The sequence below is a fragment of the Loxodonta africana genome, chromosome 2, assembly GCF_030014295.1.
Source record: "Loxodonta africana isolate mLoxAfr1 chromosome 2, mLoxAfr1.hap2, whole genome shotgun sequence".
Lineage (NCBI taxonomy): Eukaryota > Metazoa > Chordata > Mammalia > Proboscidea > Elephantidae > Loxodonta > Loxodonta africana.
Genome location: NC_087343.1, coordinates 49,602,338 through 49,622,783, shown reverse-complemented (window position 1 = coordinate 49,622,783; position 20,446 = coordinate 49,602,338). Strand labels below are relative to the sequence as shown.

Below are 20,446 nucleotides of genomic sequence, written 5' to 3'. Positions count from 1 at the left end.
GGATCACTTTCCAAATAAACTCCTCTACGTGGAAGCCTTTGCCTTAGGCTCTATTTGGGGTGGGCGGGGGGTGGGGGGAACTGAGTCTCAAACCTCCAGGCTGCCTAGAAAGCTCTTGGCCCGCTTTTCAAGAGTGAGTCTCATTCAGATCTCAGACTGCCATCCACTGTAATGAGCTACTCCAAAGTCGAAAGCCTATTAACATCAGATCACCCTTTTTTAATTCTCTGCATACCATTTATCATTATCTAATTTGTGTCTGTGTGTAATCCATTGGTGTCTTTTGCACTTGAACATCCTGCACAAGAGAGGAAGAACCTGGCTTATCCTTATTCTTTGCTGTTTCCCCAGTACCTTAAACAGTGCCTGCCACAAAGTAGACACTGAATAAATATTTGTTTATTAATTGTATGAATTCCAGATTTTGAGAGAAAGACAAAGTTCCAAATCAAGCTAAAATCTGGACAGACAATTTGGAAAAAAGAAAACACATAGCTCAAAAGCATCCATTTAAGTTTATTTAAAAATTACAAAAATGTCTCCACTCAAGTTGTCTGTGAAAAAATTTAAAAGCAGCAACAACGATCTTGGTTAATTACCAGCAGTCTATTGCAATTTATAAAATTGAACAGAATTTGGAGGTGTGTCTTATACCTCTGTAGACACGGGACCCTTTCTTTAGGTCTCTTTCTTTAGGGTCTGGCAGTATCGTTATTGGGACACTTTCCAATGCCTTTTTTCTTTGGACTCTATGTAAAATGATTCGATATACCCCTGTGATTGAACTCCGAGCATCTCTTCCGTGGTTATTTCGAATATGCACTTCTGTAATACCCAAGTGTTCTAAAGTGCTTTTGACCTCATTTTCTTCTTCTTTGAGGATGCTGGTTTCTGACAAATGTTTTGGATCCAGTTGGAAGGGTTCCAAAGGGATGGGGTATGGCACCCCTTGCATCCATTCATTGTTCATGATGTGGTCGATCCCATACCTCTCCGTGGGTATTGGCTGAAGGACTCCTCGGATGAGCCGGTGGCAGGGCTCTGACACATGCGTAGGCACGCTGTACGTGCCCTCGAGGATGCTCTTCTTCAGTTTGGCCACAGTCTCTGCCCGAAACGGCATGGTGCCAGTCACCATAAAGTACAGAAGCACCCCCAACGCCCAGATGTCCACGTAAATGCCGATGTAGTGCTCATCTCGGAAAAGTTCAGGGGCAGCATAGGGAGGAGACCCACAGAAAGTGTTCAGCATTTCACCTTTTTTACTTACTGTGCTGAATCCAAAATCGCCCACCTTCACACAAGTATTACTAGTATAGAACACATTTTCTGCCTTTAGATCTCGATGAATAATTTGGTTTTCATGCTGTGGAAGAAGATATAAGAGAAGAATTACCGTTTTCAAAGTAAAATCCTATAGAAGAAAATTTATCAGTTGCTCTGTGACAATGAAGTGATGTAATAACAAACTCAATGGAGATCAACTTAGATCACGTCAGCAAACCTCTAGAGTAGCCCTGTCATAACCTTTAGCCAAATGAAACACCCACACCCCCAAAGCAGATCAAAGGTTCCATTCTGTGGGGTGAGGGCTGAGCCTGTTCCATATATATAGACTTAGGAATTAGTGCCAGAAATAAGAACAGGGTCTTATGAAATACACGTTCTGAAACACAATGAAGCAGTCATCCTTAGTGTTTTAGGCCATACACAGCCTTTTTCTGGCTGAGTGATCTCTTGACTGGGGCCACGACCAGGAAGGCTTGGAGTCCTCTGTTAACTTTTCAACCATGCTCCTTTGGGTGGGCACCTTTATCTTTTCAGAATTCAGTAGAGGAGAGAAGACTATTTGGCAAGGTTCTAACAACAGGTCCCACTGTGGGTTGTGAGCCGCATGCCTTACCCCCACCCCCACCCTTGCGTTCTGGATCTAGACAGATGATCTGAGAATCCTTGACCTTTCAATCCCAAAGGCTCTTGGGAAATGGTTTAATGTTACTTTTCCCAATGAGCTTCCTGAGGTGAATATCCAGGCTTTAGAGCCTGACAGCTTGGTTAATTATAGGTTCAGCTATGCCAGCTGTGTAATGTGTCAAGTTTCTTCCTTTTAAATGGGGACATTGATAAGCACCGCACAAGGCTGCTATGAGAACTGTAGATGATGCTGTATCTACAGTGCTCAGTGTAGTACTGGCACATAATCTATGATTCACCCTTCCCCTTTTCAGGTAGCTGGGAGGAATGGCGGGGTGTAAAGCTTCAGAAGACTCATGTCTGCACCTTCTACTGCTCAATTCTCTTCTGCTCTCCCGCCAGATTTATCTTCCAAGTAGAATGTGGAAGATTCTTCACCCCTCAGTTCTATTGCTTACTATGGGCCTGGCCCGGGGAAAAGTCACCCACAGCACCTGTTAAAAATCCATTGCTGTCAAGTCAATTCCAACTCATAGTGACCCATAGGACAGACAGGAACTGCCCCATATAGTTTCCAAGGCTATAATCTTTACAGAAGCAGACTGCCACATCTCTCCTTCTCCCTAGCATACCAAAAAAAACCCAAACCCACTGCCGTCAAGTCGATTACGACTCATTGCGGCCCTACAGGGCAGCGTAGAACTGCCCCATAGAGTTTCCAAGGGGCACCTGGCAGATTCGAACTGCCGACCTCTTGGTTAGCAGCCATAGCACTCTCCCCAGCATAGGGCCATTTAAATGACAACTGGTGGTACCATAAGTCTGAAACACCCACCACCACCACCGCCACCAGGCTCCTCTCTCTTGCTCATTTCTTTTCCCTCCCCCTTCCCCTTCTTACTGCTATTTTGGGCTCTAGGTCACTAGTGGAAACCCTGATGGTGTAGTGTTTAGGAGCTATGGCTGCTAACCAAAAGGTCAGCAGTTCAAATCCACCAGGCACCCCATTGAAAATCCTATGGGACAGTTCTACTCTGTCCTATAGGGTCACTATGAGCCAGAATCGACTCAATGGCAATGGGTTTGGTTTGGGTTTTTTTTAGGTCACTAATTCTCCTGCTGGTGGATCTTTGGCCAAAAGATCACTGGCCCAGTTCTTGCCTCACAGAGGAGTGAACTAAAAACAACCTCTCAACTAATTTAGACCCAAGACAAGTGTCTCTTTCCTACCAGTTGGACAGACCAGTTGGACCGAGATCTGGGTAAAGACAGTGGCCAAAAGTTTTATGCCAACAGGTGGTAGTCAGGTCTACAAGTCAAGTTCTTCCTGTGTGCCCAGCAATATGGCCAACAATAGAGAGGGCACAAAAGAATCAGTTCTTAGAGGAACTAAGGAGTCTGCTTAAGAGTCCAGATTTGTCTAAAGAAACAGAGAACTAAAATAAGAATGACATAATCAAATGTTAATCTGCTGGGCACAGAGGCAGTGAGAGCTAGAGGAGTTCACCAAAGGCAAGAAAGATCAAACTGAGCTGGATCATGAAACATGGGTAGGATTTGGAATGTGAGAAGAGGTTAGAGGGGAGAGGACATCCTAGACACAGTTAGGAAGGCAAGGCCAAGAAGCAGGGAGGAGCCAGCTGTCCTGGTAGTAGATGAGGTTCCAGAAATAGGTGTGACTAAGGAGTGGGTGATGTTCATCCTGGCTGCTCAGACGGACTCCTGCCAACTCCCCAAAAGTTAGGAGACTGCTGTGTAAATGGAGACCCCTGGACATTGCTTCAGAGGTAAAAAGCACCATCCTCGCCAGACTTGTGACTCTCACACAGGGACTATTGTCTGTCTGCCCTTGCAGGACTAAAGCCATCTGGGATGCTTAAATGATGGTAACCTAAAGCCCCACAATCCCAATGGGGTTGGAGTGGAGGTAGGACTTTCATTCCTGGGGCCCCTGCTCACCATGTGCTTCACGGCAGACACAATCTGGGAGAAGATGAGCTTGCTTTCTGGTTCTGACAGCTTCCCTTCAGTACTAATTTTCCCAAAGAGCTCCCCACCCCCCGCATACTCCATCACCAAGTGGAGCTTGGATAAGGTCTCTACGACTTCATAAAGCCGGATGATGTTGGGATGATGCAGTTTTTCCATGCTGGAGATTTCTCGGGATAGTAGCCTTTGGGTTTTCTGGTCTAACTTGGTCTTGTCCAGGATCTTAATAGCCACCTTTTCTGGAAAAAAAAAAAAAATCAAAGGGTGTACCAGAGATTATAAGAGCATAGGTATTTGGGACAGATAGGGATCTAGATCAGCCCCTCTATTTTACAGGCGCAGAGTTTAAGTGGCTTTCCCCAGCTCACAGAGCTCATAAGCAATAGTGACAGACAGTAATTTTTCAGTTCACGGTCGGTGCTCTTCCCTTTGACCAGCGTGAGTCTTCCACACACAGGTTTTGGTGCCAATTCCTGCCTCCCAAGGAAGGTTTAGTGTTTGATGATGCTTATCTGGCTTTCAGGATAAAGTTGAAACTCCTTTGCTTACCCAGAGAGCCCTTTTGATCAGACCTTGCCCATCTCTTCAGCATCAGCTTCCATCATTTCTATTCACTGTCCCCACGCCCACATGTACCCTTCAGTCCAACCATTACAGAACTTTTTGCTCTTCCCTAAAAAGGCCCTGAACATTTATGCCCGGGAACCTTTCCTCTACCTGGATCCTTCTCCCCATCACTCCTTCTCTGTTCTTCACTCAGCTAACTTCTGATGATCCTTCAAGGCTAGCCTCAGAGTTAACTCCTTCCAGGAAGTCTTCTAACACTTGTCCTTGTTTGATCATGATGTCCAAATTATATGTATCCAGAGCTCCAATGTAGGGAGCCCTGGTTGCACAGTGGTTAAGAGCTTGGCTGTTAACCAATAGGTCGGCAGTTCAAATCCACCAGCTGCTCCTTGGAAATCCTAAGGGGCAGTTCTACTCTGTCCTATAGGGTTGCTATGGGTCGGAATCGACTCGATGGCAATGGGTTTAGAGCACCAATGTACTGTAATCCCAGCACCAAAAACCAAAACCCACTGCTGTCAAGTCGATTCCGACTCATAGCGACCCTATAGGACAGAGTAGAACTGCCCCATAGAGTTTCCAAGGAGCGCCTGGTGGATTCCAACTGCCGGCCTTTTGGTTATCAGCTGTAGCACTTAACCACTACATCACCAGGGTTTCCAATCTGGTGGCATAGTGGCTAAGAGTTTGGCTGCTAACTAAAAGGCTGGCAGTTCGAATCCACCAGGTACTCCTTGGAAGCCCTACGGGACAGCTCTACTCTGTCTTATAGGGTCACTGTGAGTCAGAATCGACAGCAATGGATTTAATCCCAGCACACTGACCTATAAATGTTGACTCCCTGGTTTGTCTACTCCTTGTACATCCTTTCCCGCATGGGAACATTTTATTCGATTTTGTCAGTATCTGGCACATAATACAACAGTACATGACACATCAGAACACATGTGGCTTTAGGAACATTAGTGAGGACAGGAGGAAATGAGCACTGCAATGTGCCACTGGTGGAGCATTAAAGTGGTCCAACGCTTCTGGGCTGTAGTTTGGAATTATGTATCAAAAGCCTTAAAAATGGTCATAACCCTTTGACCCAGCCATTTCACTTTTGGCAATTAATCTTAGGAAAATAGTCTGACACACGTACAAGGATGTATGTATAAGAAAGTTACTGTGAGGACAAATATTATACTCTCTCACTTATATGGAATATCTAGAATAGGCAAATATAGAGAGACCAAAGTTTATTAGTGGTTATCAGGATGAGCGGGAGGGGAAAAGAGGGGAGCATTGTTTAGGGAGCATTGAGTTTCTGTTTACGTGATGGAAAATGTGGATCTGGTGACGGACGCACAACACGATGACTGTAATTAGCGTCACTAAATTGCACACATGAAAAATCTTGTTTTGGCCAATGTGTTATACATATCTTTACAACAATTAAAAAAAAAAATTTCAAACTAAAGCAAAGCAGACTACTGTGATACTAGAAAGAGCTGGCAGGTCCAGCAAGATGGATCGTTAAAGTAAAGTGTGGTACATCTCTCTAATGGTACATCATGCAGCTACCAAAAATGACGACGCTGATCTTTATTTATTGTTATAAAAAGATGTTCAATGTATAACAAGGGAGGAAAATACAAGTACACATTTGCATAGAAAAAAGTCTGGCAGGTTATTCACTAAAATGTTCAGAATCATTATTACTCTTTAATTGGGGAATCATAAATGGGTTTCCTTTCATTTTTTTTTCACTTATCTGTATTTTCTATCTTTTCTGTAATGAAATAGACTAATTGTGTAATAAAAATGGCTAATATTTGAAAATGAATCAATCTCTACTCCAAAGTAAAACTTTTTTACTCTGAAGTAAAATTCATTTTTTGGTTCCAACGGGATCAGACTTTCTACTGGATAAAGAAGAATTTACCAAGCAAGAAGACAGTGAGAATAGGATTGCAGGGTACATGTTCAGCCTACTTGTAAAACAACTGCTTTGAAGAACTTTGGCACAGTGATTATTAGCATGAAAATAGGTGCCACTAGTTTAAAGTGGGGATGGTGGTAGTTCAGTGGTAGAATTCTGACCTTCCACGTTGGAGACCCAGGTTTGGTCCCCAGCCAGTGTACCTCATGTGCAGCCACCACCCTTCTGTCATTGAAGGCTTGCCTGTTGCTAACATGCTGAATAGGTTTCAGTGGAGCTTCCAGACTAAGACAGACTAGGAAGAATGGCCTGGAGACCTACTTCCAAAAAAATCAGCCAGTGAAAACCCTATGGATCATACTAGTCCAATCCCGTTGGGCATGGGGTCTCCATGGGCTGCAGGCTGACTCAAAGACAGCAGCTAGCAACAATAGTGTCAAACAGGCATCTTATCTGTATATTAAAGCAGGCCCATTAGGGCTTCTGGAGTGTATTCACAAGTGTCTGATCTGGCCAGCGCTTCCCTTCCTCTGGGGGAAGCAATATTGAGCACTGAGGAGGCAAAACATAAAGAAGCAGAACCACATATGCACACTCATGTTCACTGCAGCACTATTCACAATAGCAAAAAGATGGAAACAACCTAAGTGCCCATCAACAAATGAATGGATAAACAAATTATGGTATATATACATACAATTATGGTATATATACATAGAATACTATGCGATGATAAAGAAGACTGATGAATCTGTGAAATATCTCACAACATGGATGAATCTGGAGGGTATTGTGCTGAGCAAAATAAGTCAATCACAAAAAGACAAATATTGTATGAGACCACTATTATAAAAACCCAAGAAAAGGTTTATACATAGAAAAAAAAAACTTTGATTGTTATGAGGATGGGGAGGGAAAATCACTAACTAGATAGCAGACAAGTGTCAACTTTGGTGAAGGGAAAGACAACATACAATATAGGGGAAATCAGCATAACTAGATCAAAGGCATAGAAGCTTCCTAGAGACATCCAAACGTCTTGAGGGACTGAGTAGCTGGGGCTGAGGGCTGGGCACCATGGTCTAGGGAAACATCTAGGTCAACTGGCATAACATAGTTCATAAAGAAAATGTTCTACATCCTACTTTGCTAAGTACCATCTGGGGTCTTAAAAGCTTGCAGGTAGCCATATAAAACACATCTATTGGTCCCATCCCACCTGGAGCAAAGGAGGATGAAGAAAACCAAAAACACAAGGAAAATATCAGTCCAAAGGACTAGTGGACCACATGAACCACAGCCTCCACCAGCCCGAACCCAGAAGAACTAGATGGTGCCCGGCTACCACCACCTACCACTCTGAGAGGAATCACAATACAGGGTCCCAGACGGAGCAGAAGAAAAACGTAGAACAAAATTCAGATTCACAAAAAAAGACCAGACTTACCGGTGTGATAGAACCTAGAGGAACCCCCAAGACTTTGGCTCCTGGAAACCCTGCTAACTCAAAGCTGAAGCTGCTCCTAAAACCCACTTTTCAGCTAAAGACTAGACAGGTCTAGCCCTGGTGGCACAGTGATTAAGAGCTTGGCTGCTAACCAAAAGGCTGGCAGTTTGAATCCACCAGCTGCTCCTTGGAAACCCTATAGGGCACTGTACTGTCCTATATGGTCACTATGAGTTGGAGTCAACTCGATGGCAATGGGTATAAAACAAACAAAAACACATGTGAGGAAGGTGCTTCTTAGTTCAGTCAAGTGTACCAGACTAAATGGGCAACTCCTGTCCAAAGGCAAGACAAGAAGACAGGAAGGGACAGGAAAACCAGATGACAGGACACGGGGAACCTGGGGTAGTAATGGGGAGAGTGCTGACACATTGCAGAAATTGCGACCAATGTCACAAAACAATTTGGGTATAAATTTTTGAATGAGAAACTAATTTGCAGCATAAACTTCCACCTAAATCACAATAGAATTAAAATAAATCAAAGAAGCAGAACACTTAGGGTTGGATAATTGAGCTGGCAGTCCACCCCAGAAAATGGACTTCCACCTTCAATCCTTCAGGTCTTTTTTGGGCCCCATCTTTCCTACTTTTCAGTTTTTAGGATTAAGATTCTCTTTAGGCTGTTTACCTGAAGCAGAATCTTCTGGCTTTATGTATCCCCTTGGGTTAGCTGTTATTTTAAATACCAAAGTAATGAACCACCCCCCAGCTGCCCATCTTGTAGAAAGCCTGCAGAATAACCCATTGCTCCTCCTCCGCTCTCCACATCAGAGACTCGGATCTCTATTAAGGTATTTATCACTCTCTGCAGCTCCTCTCCTCCCTGCGGCAACGCTTCACCATTCTACACATTGTGAGCGTTCAAGAATCAGGTGCGGGGCGAGATTCAGGTTGCTGTCACAAACCTCCCTTTAGCACAAGCCTGGGTGGTGCAAACAGTTAACGCCCTCAGCTACTAACTGAAAGGCTGAAGGTTGGAACCCACTCAGAGGCACCACGGAAGAAAGGCCTGGCGATCTGTTTCTGAAAAATCAGCCACTGAAAACCCTGTTCTGACACATATGGGGCCTCCATGGGTCGAAACTGACTCTACAGCAACTGGTTTTTAATCTTATTTTAATTTTATGGGATGCTTAGCTAAGGTTTCCCTCCTAGGGCCAGGAATACAGTGAGGAAGCGAGAGAGTGAGTGCTTCCTTAAATTCTGTGTCTTATGTACTTTGCTTGCCTCACTCTAGTCCTGACCCCTTTCCTTTACTTTGTGCTAAATTAGATTATAGCCATGCCGCAAAGCATAAATACATAAACATCTAAAAGTCTTAAAAGCCCTGGTATTCTAACTTGTCACTAGGTGGAAGGAACTGCAGTTGTATGAAGGGCTCAGTCTCTAAGTCCACTCTTTCCAAAAACATTTAGGGCGCACATACTATGTGCCAGGCATTCAATAAGACAGATCTTGTCTCTATGGTCCAGAAAGGGAGACAAACTTTGAAAAAACATACTTGCAAGTGTGGTAAGCACTAGGAAGGGGTATGGGCAGGAGAATGGGATGGTCTCCTAGAGTGAGGACACTGAAGTTGTGCCCAGAGGTGAGGAGGGAGGCCCAAGACTTGACTGATGGGAGTGGCATGTGCTCCAGGCCAGTGATGCTAACTTAGTGTTTGAGGACCTGAGAAGGACAAGGAATGAGGAGGAGTGGCCCAAAATCAGGCCGGGCGCTAGGCAAAAAAAAAAAAAAAAAAGCAGGAGTCAAATAATCAAGAGCCTTGGAGGTTGTTTTAGGAAACGTGGCCCTTATTTTTAGGGCAGTCGTTAAACATTACAAGGTTTTAAGGGGGAGTGCCTTAATCTGCTTTCCAGCACTGTGGCTGCAGCATAAGAAACAAAAAGAGGAGCAAGCCTGAGGGCAGAGCGCTGGCTTAGGTGGTAACTATAGCAATCCCAGAGAGAGGATTCTCTTGGTGGTGGCAGGGAAGAGTAAGGGAAGTAGACAGATGAGAGGGGTATGCCTCCTCCTTCTCTACATCTGATGAGGAGTCTGCCACACACATCCTACCTAACGGGCAACACATTCCTCAGACTGCCTCATAGAGTTTCCATTGAGAGACTGGTGGATCTGAACTGCTGACCTTTTGGTTAGCAGTCGAATGCTTAACCACTGGCGCCACCAGGGCTCCTTCCTCAAACTAGGACTTGCAAACTCAAACGTCTCAAAGAGCCAAGGTGGTGAGAGTGAAGCAGGGCTGTTGTACGGCAAGAAGTAGTAGTGGGGACTGTCCCTCTGCCTGGAATTTCCTTTCTCCTGTGACCTGTAAAATTTCTCCTCATACTCCAAGACCCTACACAAGCCTTTCCTGCTCAACATGCTCTTTCTTCCCTGAGTCAAACCCTTTTGCCATATTCTGTGACAGCACTTATGCACTGTTTCCTATCTGTCTCCATTACACGTCTACGAGTTCCTATAAAGCAAGAACTGTCTTAATTCATTTCTCCAAGGTCCAGAACAAAGTCTGTGCTCAGATGTTTATTAAAAAAAAAAAAAAATGAGTGAACAAATGCATAAATAAATTGGGAGAGAGGAAGAAAGAGTCTTGGAAACATGAAACCAGAGTAACAGACAGGAGGCTAAGACAAGGAAAGGAAACGTCAGCAACAGAGAAAAGGATAGGCATCCGCCGTCTCTCACTTTTATTTGTGACAACAGATGGGACATAAAATATTCAGATGCCAAATGCGTCATCTCTTTTGAGAAATTTCTAATCAGTCTAAAAGGGGACCCAATGGCTCTCAGCCTGCCCTATCAGCTTGCAGGACCCAAGGGAAGCTGTTGTATAGCTATTTGCTATTAAACTCCAGTCATTAGAGGCTTATATAGGACCCTTTTTTTCCAGGGATCCAGAGCAGCTGCGGCCTTCCTTTACTACTGTCCTGGGAGCTGCCTCTGGCACTGGAAGCCTCTGCCTTCCTCAGAACCTCCTTAATTATTTTACCTAGACTATGCATGTTTTCCAGAAAATCTGATGACAAGTAGGCTTTGTATGTGGACCATGCTTGTACAAAGCACTATCTATACTACATAATCTGATGTGGCCTGGCAATGGGACGAGGCACTTGAAGTACCCAGCAAGGCTTTCTAATCCACTCACTAATAAGACTCCTTCCTCCTTCAGAGCTAAAGGTTTTAGAGGGATGTTCCTCCTTTCTCTCAGAATGGCCAAATGTCCTCTCTCCTTTTAACAAACCACAGCCTCTAATTCTCAATTGCTGTCCTCCTCCCCCAAGTTCCATTCCCCACTCCCTGACCTGCCACTCTCTTTCTTCATCTCCTCACATCCATCTGCTTTTACGCATCTAATTTCCTTTCATTCTCACATTCCTACTCTTTCCTTGACCTGGCAGCTCACTAAAGAATAGAACCTCAGAAGAGAGATGAGGCATGGTTCTAGGGCTAGGCCATTGTGAACCTACAAGGAGGTAAAGTCCAGGTTTTACTTTTCTGTTGCATTTTTCTGTTCCATCAGCCTAATGTGTTCGTTTACCTGCCATTATGTTTCCTGGCTTCTTAAATCATTTGTTGAACTGATTTTTCCACTGCCTTGCTTTTGGCTTACCTGCCCTCTTTTGCACATAATGTCCCATAACCAGAGGATGACATTGTACCTCTTGACAATAGGGCTACTCTGCGGCGGGTCAGAAGGAGGAGACCACCCAAGACACCCATCTGCACAGCAGGAAAATGCCATGTTCCCCAAAACTCAAGGGGCTAGTCTCAAGTTAATTTTGTAATATAACACACAAGAGGACTTTGGAACTCGAGAAGGAAATTACTATTTGAATAACAATTGTTATCATTATTTCTTTTTCTTCTGCCCTGCTCATATAATAGCTTGTCTACAGAATTAGGCACTGTTTTGCTCCTGGCTTGTGGAGAAGACTTCTCAGCTTAGCTGGTTATGGTCTCTAGTGGACATGTCCATCAATTTGCTGCCGTCCCTCCTCTCCCTTCTCAGAGACATGGACCTCAGGCTCTGCTGAGAGGGTAGCAGACAACGTGATTCTAAGGGCTGCAGTTAACTTCAGAAGGGAATGTCTTGACTCAAAGATGGCTGGCCAGTGAGCATTCATATTCTCTCTCTTTACAATTCAAACTGAAATAGAATTAAACTAGTGGGATAGACATAGGCAATAAAGCTAAGAGGCTATGTGGATGCTGTACTGGCAACAACCATTCCGGGCCATGTGCCTTCTGGTAATTAGGCAGAGAAAGCCACTCTGCAGAAAGAAATAGGAAGATGGAACAGACTCACCAGGGGAAGTAGAAATGAGAAACCATGCAGCCCCAGAGAAAGAAAAGGAGCTGGGAAGAGTAATATCTTGAGCCTGGCTCTACTTCCTTGCTGTGTGTTCACAGAATTTCACTGTACACAATATACCTCTTTTAATGTGAGCTTTTTTTAATATGAGTAGGCTTCTACTCCATGAAACAAATGGTGCTTTCTCAGGCCTAAAGGACTCATACTTCTTTGAAAGCAGAAAAATAACAGTCATCATTTAATAAATACTATGTTTTTTTTATGTGCTGTGTGGAAACCCTGGTGGTGTAGTGGTTAAGTGCTATGGCTGCTAACCAAAAGGTCAGCAGTTCAAATCCACCAGGTGCTCCTTGGAAACCCGATGGGGCAGTTATACTCTGTCCTATAGGGTTGCTATGAGTCAAAACTGACTCGACAGCAAGGTGTTTGGTTTTGGTTTTGATGTCTCCGTATAAGGAACCTTGGTGGTGCAATGGTTAACCACTTGGCTGCTAAGCAAAGGGTCAGCAGTTTGAACTTGGAGACCTTCCATAAAGATTACAGCCTAGGAAACCCTATGGGACAGTTCTACTCTGTCCTATAGGGTCCCTATGAGTCAGAACTGACTCGGTGGTGCACAACAACATGTGCTCTGTACAGGCACATGGCATTCAATTTTTTTAAATTTGTTCCTCCCAGCAAACCTATACAGCTGGTACGTTACCCTCATTTTTTACACTAGAAAACTGAGGTATAGAACAGTAAAATAGCTCGTTTAGGGTCACACAGCTAGAGGAAAAAAGAATTGGAATTCCATCAGGGTCTGGCTCCAATACGAGTACCTTTCCAAAATATTGACTACTTCCTGCCATTTACAGATACGTTAGCATATTTCTCTTAGACACTGTCTGGACCAGAAAGGACAATCAGGAAGCAGACTGCAAGAAGAGCTATGCTTCTTCTCTGAGTCTTAGATACATATTTTTTATAGTTCCCTGATCATTTCCTGTTTCCTCAACTCTGAGACATTTTGAGGGCAAGACTCCTTGGGATTATTGCTGAAAAGGAGAAGGACAGCATGAAGGCTGGCAGGAACCTAGTTGAGTCTCGTGTTGGAAAAGGCAGTGGTACCCATGTTGTCTAGCTGGTCAAGGGTGGAGTGTGACCAGAATCTGGCTGAGCCTCATGCTGGAAAAGGCAGTGGTACCCATGTTGTCTAGCTCGTCAAGGGTGGAGTGTGACCAGAATCTGGCTGAGTCTGGTGCTGGAGAAGGCAGCGGTACTCATGTTGTCTAGCTGGTCAAGGGTAGAGGGTGACCAGAATCTAGCTGAAGCTGGTGCTGGAGAAGGCAGCAGCACCCATGTTGTGTAGCTAGTCAAGGGTGGAGTGTGAAAGAATTGTCTCCCCCATACTGCACAATTCCCCTGCCAAAATCCTAAGGTAGCCTGGTGGAGTAAAATGAAAGCTGAGTTCCAATCCTGTCTCTGCCATGGCCTAGGACAGGTGCTTCTGAGTCTCCATTGTCTCACTTGTAAAATATGGAAGGACTAGATGAGGTCAGTATTTCCCAAAGTGGAACCTTTAAACACTCATGGGGCAAAAGATGATTTTAGTGCATGGAAACAGCCTTAAATAACACTGAATCACAGCATAAAAACATTACTCCCATTGCAGTTCTTCAATTCTCCTAATTAAGGCAAAGAGAAAGTCTCAGATGATTGTTGGCATGTTTTTTAAATTATTTTCTGTTACTTGGTAATTTTCCTTTAAAAATGTTTTTAGTTTCTTTGTATTGCATTTACTTTTACCATTACCTTTTATTTATAGCAAGTGATATTGGTTTTTAATTACTGTAGTAATATTAAATTTCCTTTTGAAGTAACTTTAAAAATTAAAGTTGTACCAATGATAAGCTACCATTTATTGAGTGGCTACCATGTGCCATGTACTCCACATATGTTATTTCTAATTTTCCCATCAATTCTAAGATAAGAATCATTATCTCTATTTTATAGTTGATGTGACTGCAAACCAAAGAGGTTACTTAATATCCACAAAGGCAGATGCCTATTAAGTTACCAAATGAGGATTTGAAGCCAAATTTGTATTCCAAAGTCCATGCTATTCCCACTATACCACTCTGCTTCCTCTCTGCTGGAATCTAACATCTATCTGGGCTCTTATGAAACAGCTCAACGTTGGCCCCATCCAGTAGCCTGTGCTCAGACTTCAGCCTCTGTGACCACTCTGCAGCCCTGGACACTCTTTCCTTTCTGAGTTCCTCTCCTAGTTTGGCGTGATCCACTTTCTCCTTCACCCTTCCTAATAATGTCTTCTGCCTCAATTTATGGCCCCTCATCTCCCTACATGTTCTGTTATTTTTTTATCTTTCAGAAATAAAACTACCTTATGATCCAGCAATTCCGCACCTAGGTATATACCCTAAGGATTTAATAGAAAAGACTCTAACAGACATATACACACCTATGTTCATTGCAGCACTATTCACAATAGCAAAAAGATGGAAACGACCTAAGTGCCCATCAATGGATAAATGGATAAGCAAAATATGTCACATACACACAATGGAATATTATGCATCCATAAAGAAAAGTGAGTTCCTGAAACATCTTGCAATGTGGATCAACCTAGAGGGCATTATGCTGAACAAAATAAGTCAATCACAAAAGGACAAATATTGTATGAACTCACTTTTATGAAATGACAAGAATAGGTATATATAGAGAGACCAATGTTCATTGGTGGTTACTGGCCTGGTGTGAGAAAGATAGGGACTCATTCTCTAGATAGCAGTCACTTTTTGTTTATGGTGATAGGAAAGGTAGCCCTGAATACTGGCTGAACTAATGTAACTGATGCTACTAAGTCATACACAAGAAAAGGGATTTATTGACAAATTTTATGTTATAAATAGAATGAACAAATCTTTCTTGGAATAAGTACAGCCAGAATGCTCATTAGAAGCAAGGATGGCGAGACTTCATCTCACATACTTTGGACATGTTATCAGGAGGGACCAGTCCCTGGAGAGAGGCATCATGCTTGGTAAAGTAGACGGTCAGCAAAAAAGAGGAAGACCCTCAACGAGATGGATTTACACAGTGGCTGCAACAATGGGCTCAAGCATAACAATGATTGTGAGGATGGTGCAGGACTAGGCAGCGTTTCATTCTGTTGTACATAGGTCACTATGAGTCTGAATTGACTTGACGCCGCCTAACAACAACAACAACAACATGTTATATATAATTTGGTTAATAAAGTTTATGTTCTATATCCTAGTTTGGTCAGCATCATCTGTAGTCTTAAAGCTTGGGGCTGGCCATCTAAGACACAACTATTCATCACTATTCACCTGGAACAAAAGAGAAAGAAGGAAACCCAAGAATCAGAGAAGGAACTGGTCTGCAGGACAAATTGTTTTCATGAACCACAGCCTCCTCTACCTTGAGACCAGAAGAACTAGATGGTGCCTGGCTACCAATACTGAATGTCCTGATCAGGGTCATGGTAGATGGATACTGATAGAAAGGGAGAAAAATGTGGAACAGAACTTCAGGTTCTCAAAGAAGCCAGGTTTACTGGGCCTTAAGAGATTGGAGGAATCCCTGAGACTACTGTCCTGAGATACTCTTTAAACTTTGAGCCAAAACTATTCCCTGAAGTCATCTTTTAACTAAATAGCACGTTAACTCAAAAAGTAAAGAATGAGTACTGTGAGTACTTCAGTACTATTCCCCTTTAAAAAATTAACTATATAAGACCAAATGGTCAATAGTTACTCTAAACCATGCATGAGGATGATGGGGAGCAGGGCAGTGAAATGAAGTTAATGGGAATGGAACAACTAGAATGGAAATAATGAGAACATTCACGCAAGGTGAAGAATGTAACCAATGTCACTGTACAATAAGTGTAGAAATTGTTGAATGGGAACCTGTTTTGCTGTGTATACTTTCACCAAAAATACAATAAAATATTTTTTTAAAAAAAGAACGAATGGTGGATAACCTTGGCATGTTCAAAAACCACTGCATGATACATATACTTATGTATACGTAAAAAGCCAATCAGAATGTAATCCAGTAATTGCTTAGGGGGTGTTGTATTTAGGGAATGATATTTTCACTTTCTCCATTGTATCCTTCGATATTGTTGAATGTCCTGTTGCTGTTGTTAGGTGCTGTCAAGTTGGTTCTGACTCATAATGACCCCATGTACAACAGAATGAAACACTGCCCAGTCCTGTGCCATCCTCACAATTATTGTAATTCTTGAGCCCACTGTTGCAGCCACTGTGTAAATCCATCTCATTGAGGGTGTTCCTCTTTTTCTCTGACCCTCTACTTTACCAAGCATGATGTCGTTTTCCAGGGACTGGTGCCTCCTGATTACATGTCCAAAGTACGTAAGACAAAGTTGTGCAACCTCCCTTGTAAGGGTCGAATGTCCTACAGATCCAATTACTTTTATAAGTTTTCTATTTTAGAAAAAATATAAATCTGCCTTCATGTTGCTACATTCTGAATGCATAATTCTTAAAATAAGATTTGAAAAGGCCATTTTCATTTTGAATGGAAAAGAGAAGGAGAAAGAAGCAAAAATACAGCATTTTTATTTTTACTGAATTAGTGTAAAAAGTTGCTCATCACTCTTCTCTACTGTCTCCCTGGGTGATTGCCATCTACTTCTGTGATCTCATCAGTGCAACTCTGGTATGACCTCAGGCCCATGCCCTTAACTTGTGCATCCAACTGCCTGGTACACAGCTCCTTCTAGATGTCAAAGTTTTCATTCAAAAATTTCTCTTCCTTTCTTTACATTTTTCTATTTCTATTAAAGGCATCAGTATTCTTTCAGTCTGCATAGTCAAGTCTCAGCTTCACATTAATTTGCCTTCTTCAAACCCTCAGTTCCACATCCATCACAGATTCTCCAGCACTGCCCAGCTCCCTCTTTTATCTTGACTGTGCCATCCTAGCTCAGGGTCCCCTCCATCTGGCTGGACTATCGCAGTAACTTTCTGACATCTCCCTACCTCTTCCACCTCTCATCCCAAACTTCATTCTCACCACTATAGGGTTCATCTTTCAAAAGCCCTGTTTTAATTGCAAAAATCCTGATAATTCTTTGTTTTTTTTTTTTTCCTTCTAAATTCTATTTTGTTGTCGTTGGGAATATACACAGCAAAACATACACCAACTCAATAATTTCTACATGTACAATTTAGTGGCATTTACATTCTTTGAGTTGTGCAACCATTCTCACCCTCCATTTCTGAGTTGTTCCTCCCTCATTAACATAAACTTACTGCCCTGTGAGGTTTCCGTCTAATCTTTCGAGTTGCTGTTGTCAATTTGATTCCGTATAGATAGATCTTAAAAGAGCATAATGCTCAAGGCAGACCTATTTTATTAGTTAAGCTAAATTATTGTTTGGTCTTAAGAGGACTTTAGGAGATAGTTTTGGTTTAAGGTTTAAGGATTATCTCAGGGCAATAGTTTCAGGGATTCGTCTAGTCTCCATGGCTCCAGAAAGTCTATAGAGTCCATGAGAATTTGAAATTCTGTTCTGCATTTTCTCCCTTTTGATCATAATTCTTCTATGGAATCTTTGATCAAAATGTTCAGTGGTGCCAGGTACTACCCAGTTCTTCTGGTCTCATGGCAAAAGAGACAGTTGTTCATGGAGGCCATTAAGCACATATTCCATACCCTCATCCTATTCCTGACTCTCCTTCTTCCTCTGTCGTTTCAGGTGAATATAGACCAACTGCTGTGCCTTGGACGGCCACTTGCAAGCTTTTAAGACCCCAAGCACTACGCAATGAACTAAGGGGTAGAACAGAAGCACTAAACATGTTATTAGGCCAATTAACTGCAAAATCCCATGAAATCATGACCCTAACCCTCCAAACCAAGGAGGTGTTTGACTGTACATAAGCCTGAGTGCTAAGCAAAACACTCCAAGCTCCTTAGGGCAAAATGCTCAAAGTCCACCATGATTCAGCATCAACTTAGTTTCCCAGCCCTTTCTTCCACCATCCCCTCATGTTTAGGGAAACTGTCATTTTCTCATCTACATGCTTTTGCTCACCTTCTCCTTCTAACTAACCCTCCTCTCTCCTAGAATCACTGCCACCCAAAATCCTATCCCTTCTTGAGGTCCAGCTCAAATTCTACCCCTACGTAAAGTCTCTATAATATTCCTGAGGTGAAAGAGTCTCCTTTCTTAAAACCCACGACCGACTCTTCCAGCTACTAACCCTACAGCATTGGGCAAGCCACACTTAACTTTGGGTCTCAGTTTTCCTATCTGTAAAGTGGAAATAAAAAATATCAACAGCATACCATCACTGTGAAAAATTAACCGAGATACTGTTAGCATCTGGCATAGGGCTGGCACATAGCAAGGGCTCAGCCAAAGAAATTTCAATAGCTTCCTTGGTCCCAGTCTCTTAGCTCTGCTTCTAAACCAGGTCCCAATGCCACAGGGGGTGATCCTTGGGTAAGTCAGATCCTACCTTTGGTTAGGGAGTGAATCCCGAGCTTTACTTGGGAAAAGTTTCCGCTGCCAATTTCCCCTCGGATTCGGTAGAAGCCAATCCGTTTCCCCAGTGTGATCTCTCTCACCACCTTCTCATCTTGGGACATGTCCTGTGTCAGCTTCTCGTAGGGAGTCAGCTGGCGGGGCTGCCCCTCGTCCTCCTTGCTGCACTCTGTCTGGCAGTCACTTTCCACGCTGTCCCGCCGATCCCACCCGGCGCAGTGGAGGTTCACCAGGCTGCCTCCATTGGCATACACTGCTGTCATAGTCCACCTCAGGCTCACGTCTCCATCTCAGCAGAGGCGCCCGTCAAGGGCAGTGTGGGGAGGAGCGGAAGGGGGCCAGTGGGTCGGAGATGGGTGCTGGGTACTGCCAGAGCCCAGGGTCCTTGAGAGCAACCTCAGCCTCAGGGCTTTGGTCAGGGGGCAGAGGCAAACTCGGCAGCAGTCTGCCCAGGCAGGCAAATTGCTGCTCTGCTCACTCAAGACATTTCATACCTTCCCGCGTGGTAAACTTCCAGCCTTTCACCGACTGCACAGTCTGGCATGTCCAGCTACCGAGAGCCACTTCCCTGATTAGTCTCCAGGAACTTTCTGGCCACTCATGGGGTCTGACGCTCTGCAGTGGGTGGCTGTGTCCCAGGACAAAGGCTCCAGTTCACTATTTCCTTTGATGGCCAGGGACTATCTCATTCTGGTGTGTGAAAACCCAGTGGAGGCCCTCGAGTTCCTGCTGCTGGTGCTTATCTCAAACCTGCTTCATTTCCGGCTTTTCCTGACCTCAAATCGCAGGGCTCCAGCGAGCCAGTAATCTGGACCCCAGGAAAGAATCAGCATTCTGGTCACACGGGCTGCCAGAGAAGGATTAAATCCCAGCAATGTCACTTTAGCTGGCCTTTATTTAGATGAGCCTTCCTCTAAGCCGTGAGCTGTCTCAAAAATTTGGCGGGGGCTAGTTCATCCTAAGAACAGAGAATAAGAAAGTTACTAGCCCATGCTTATGTACTGTATAGGACTCATAAAGAGCATGAAATTGCTTTGCAACCATTGATCTGAAAGCACTATACACGTTAAAGTTGATTCATATCCATAGTAGACACTTGATAACATATGATTCAGTAGGAAGAAAAATGTACGTACAGATACACCTCAATCTAACATTTTAGGAAAGCTCTCACAGCCTTTAAATCTTTCTAGCCAAACAGTTTCCCTCTTTCTTGAACTTTAAGAAAATACATACACTGCCTTGGATTGTTTTAAAGCCAGATTTCTAAAATAATAATGTGATAGCAATGATGGTGATAATGATTTCCCATTAATACCAGCTTTCAAAAGTTCTTACATTTATTCAAATAACAATATATTATATTCCCTTTATTTGTGTTTGCAACTTTTCCTATACTAGTTGCTTCTATTTTGTGTGTGTGTGTGTGTGTGTGTGTGTGTGTGCATTGGGTAAAAGCTAACAGAGCAAATTAGTTTCCGATTTGATAATTTGTATATAAAGTGTTTCATGACCATGTTTTCACTCCCCACAATGTGTCAGCACTCTCCTCATTTCTGCCCTGGCTTCCCCATTTTCTTTCATTCTGATTTTCTTCCCCTTCCTGCCTTTTCATCTTAGCTCTTGGGCAGATAATGCCCTTTGATCTCTTGTAACTGATCGTTCTAAGGAGTACTTCCTC

General features: G+C 43.3%; 1 protein-coding gene across 1 annotated transcript; it reads right to left on the bottom strand.

Moving 5' to 3' along the window:
• Positions 1-263: 263 nt before the first annotated feature.
• NIM1K (NIM1 serine/threonine protein kinase) lies at positions 264-19,720 on the bottom strand. The gene is made up of 3 exons (XM_003408014.4): positions 18,740-19,720; positions 3,874-4,142; positions 264-1,366 (listed from the first exon to the last, which is right to left on the bottom strand). The coding sequence occupies exons 1-3, from the start codon at positions 19,026-19,028 to the stop codon at positions 617-619; spliced, it is 1,308 nt and encodes a 435-aa protein (XP_003408062.1). The 5' UTR covers positions 19,029-19,720; the 3' UTR covers positions 264-616.
• Between the last annotated feature and the right edge of the window lie 726 nt (positions 19,721-20,446).

What these genes read in the sequence shown, in the direction of transcription:
- NIM1K (XM_003408014.4), bottom strand. Translation starts at nt 19,028, where the DNA reads ATGACAGCAGTGTATGCCAATGGAGGCAGCCTGGTGAACCTCCACTGC. An exon ending in GATTCACTCCCTAACCAAAG is followed by an intron (nt 4,143 to 18,739) that starts GTAGGATCTGAC and finishes TTTTTTTTCCAG; the next exon opens with AAAAGGTGGCTATTAAGATC. An exon ending in TGTCTGCCGTGAAGCACATG is followed by an intron (nt 1,367 to 3,873) that starts GTGAGCAGGGGC and finishes CTTCTTCCACAG; the next exon opens with CATGAAAACCAAATTATTCA.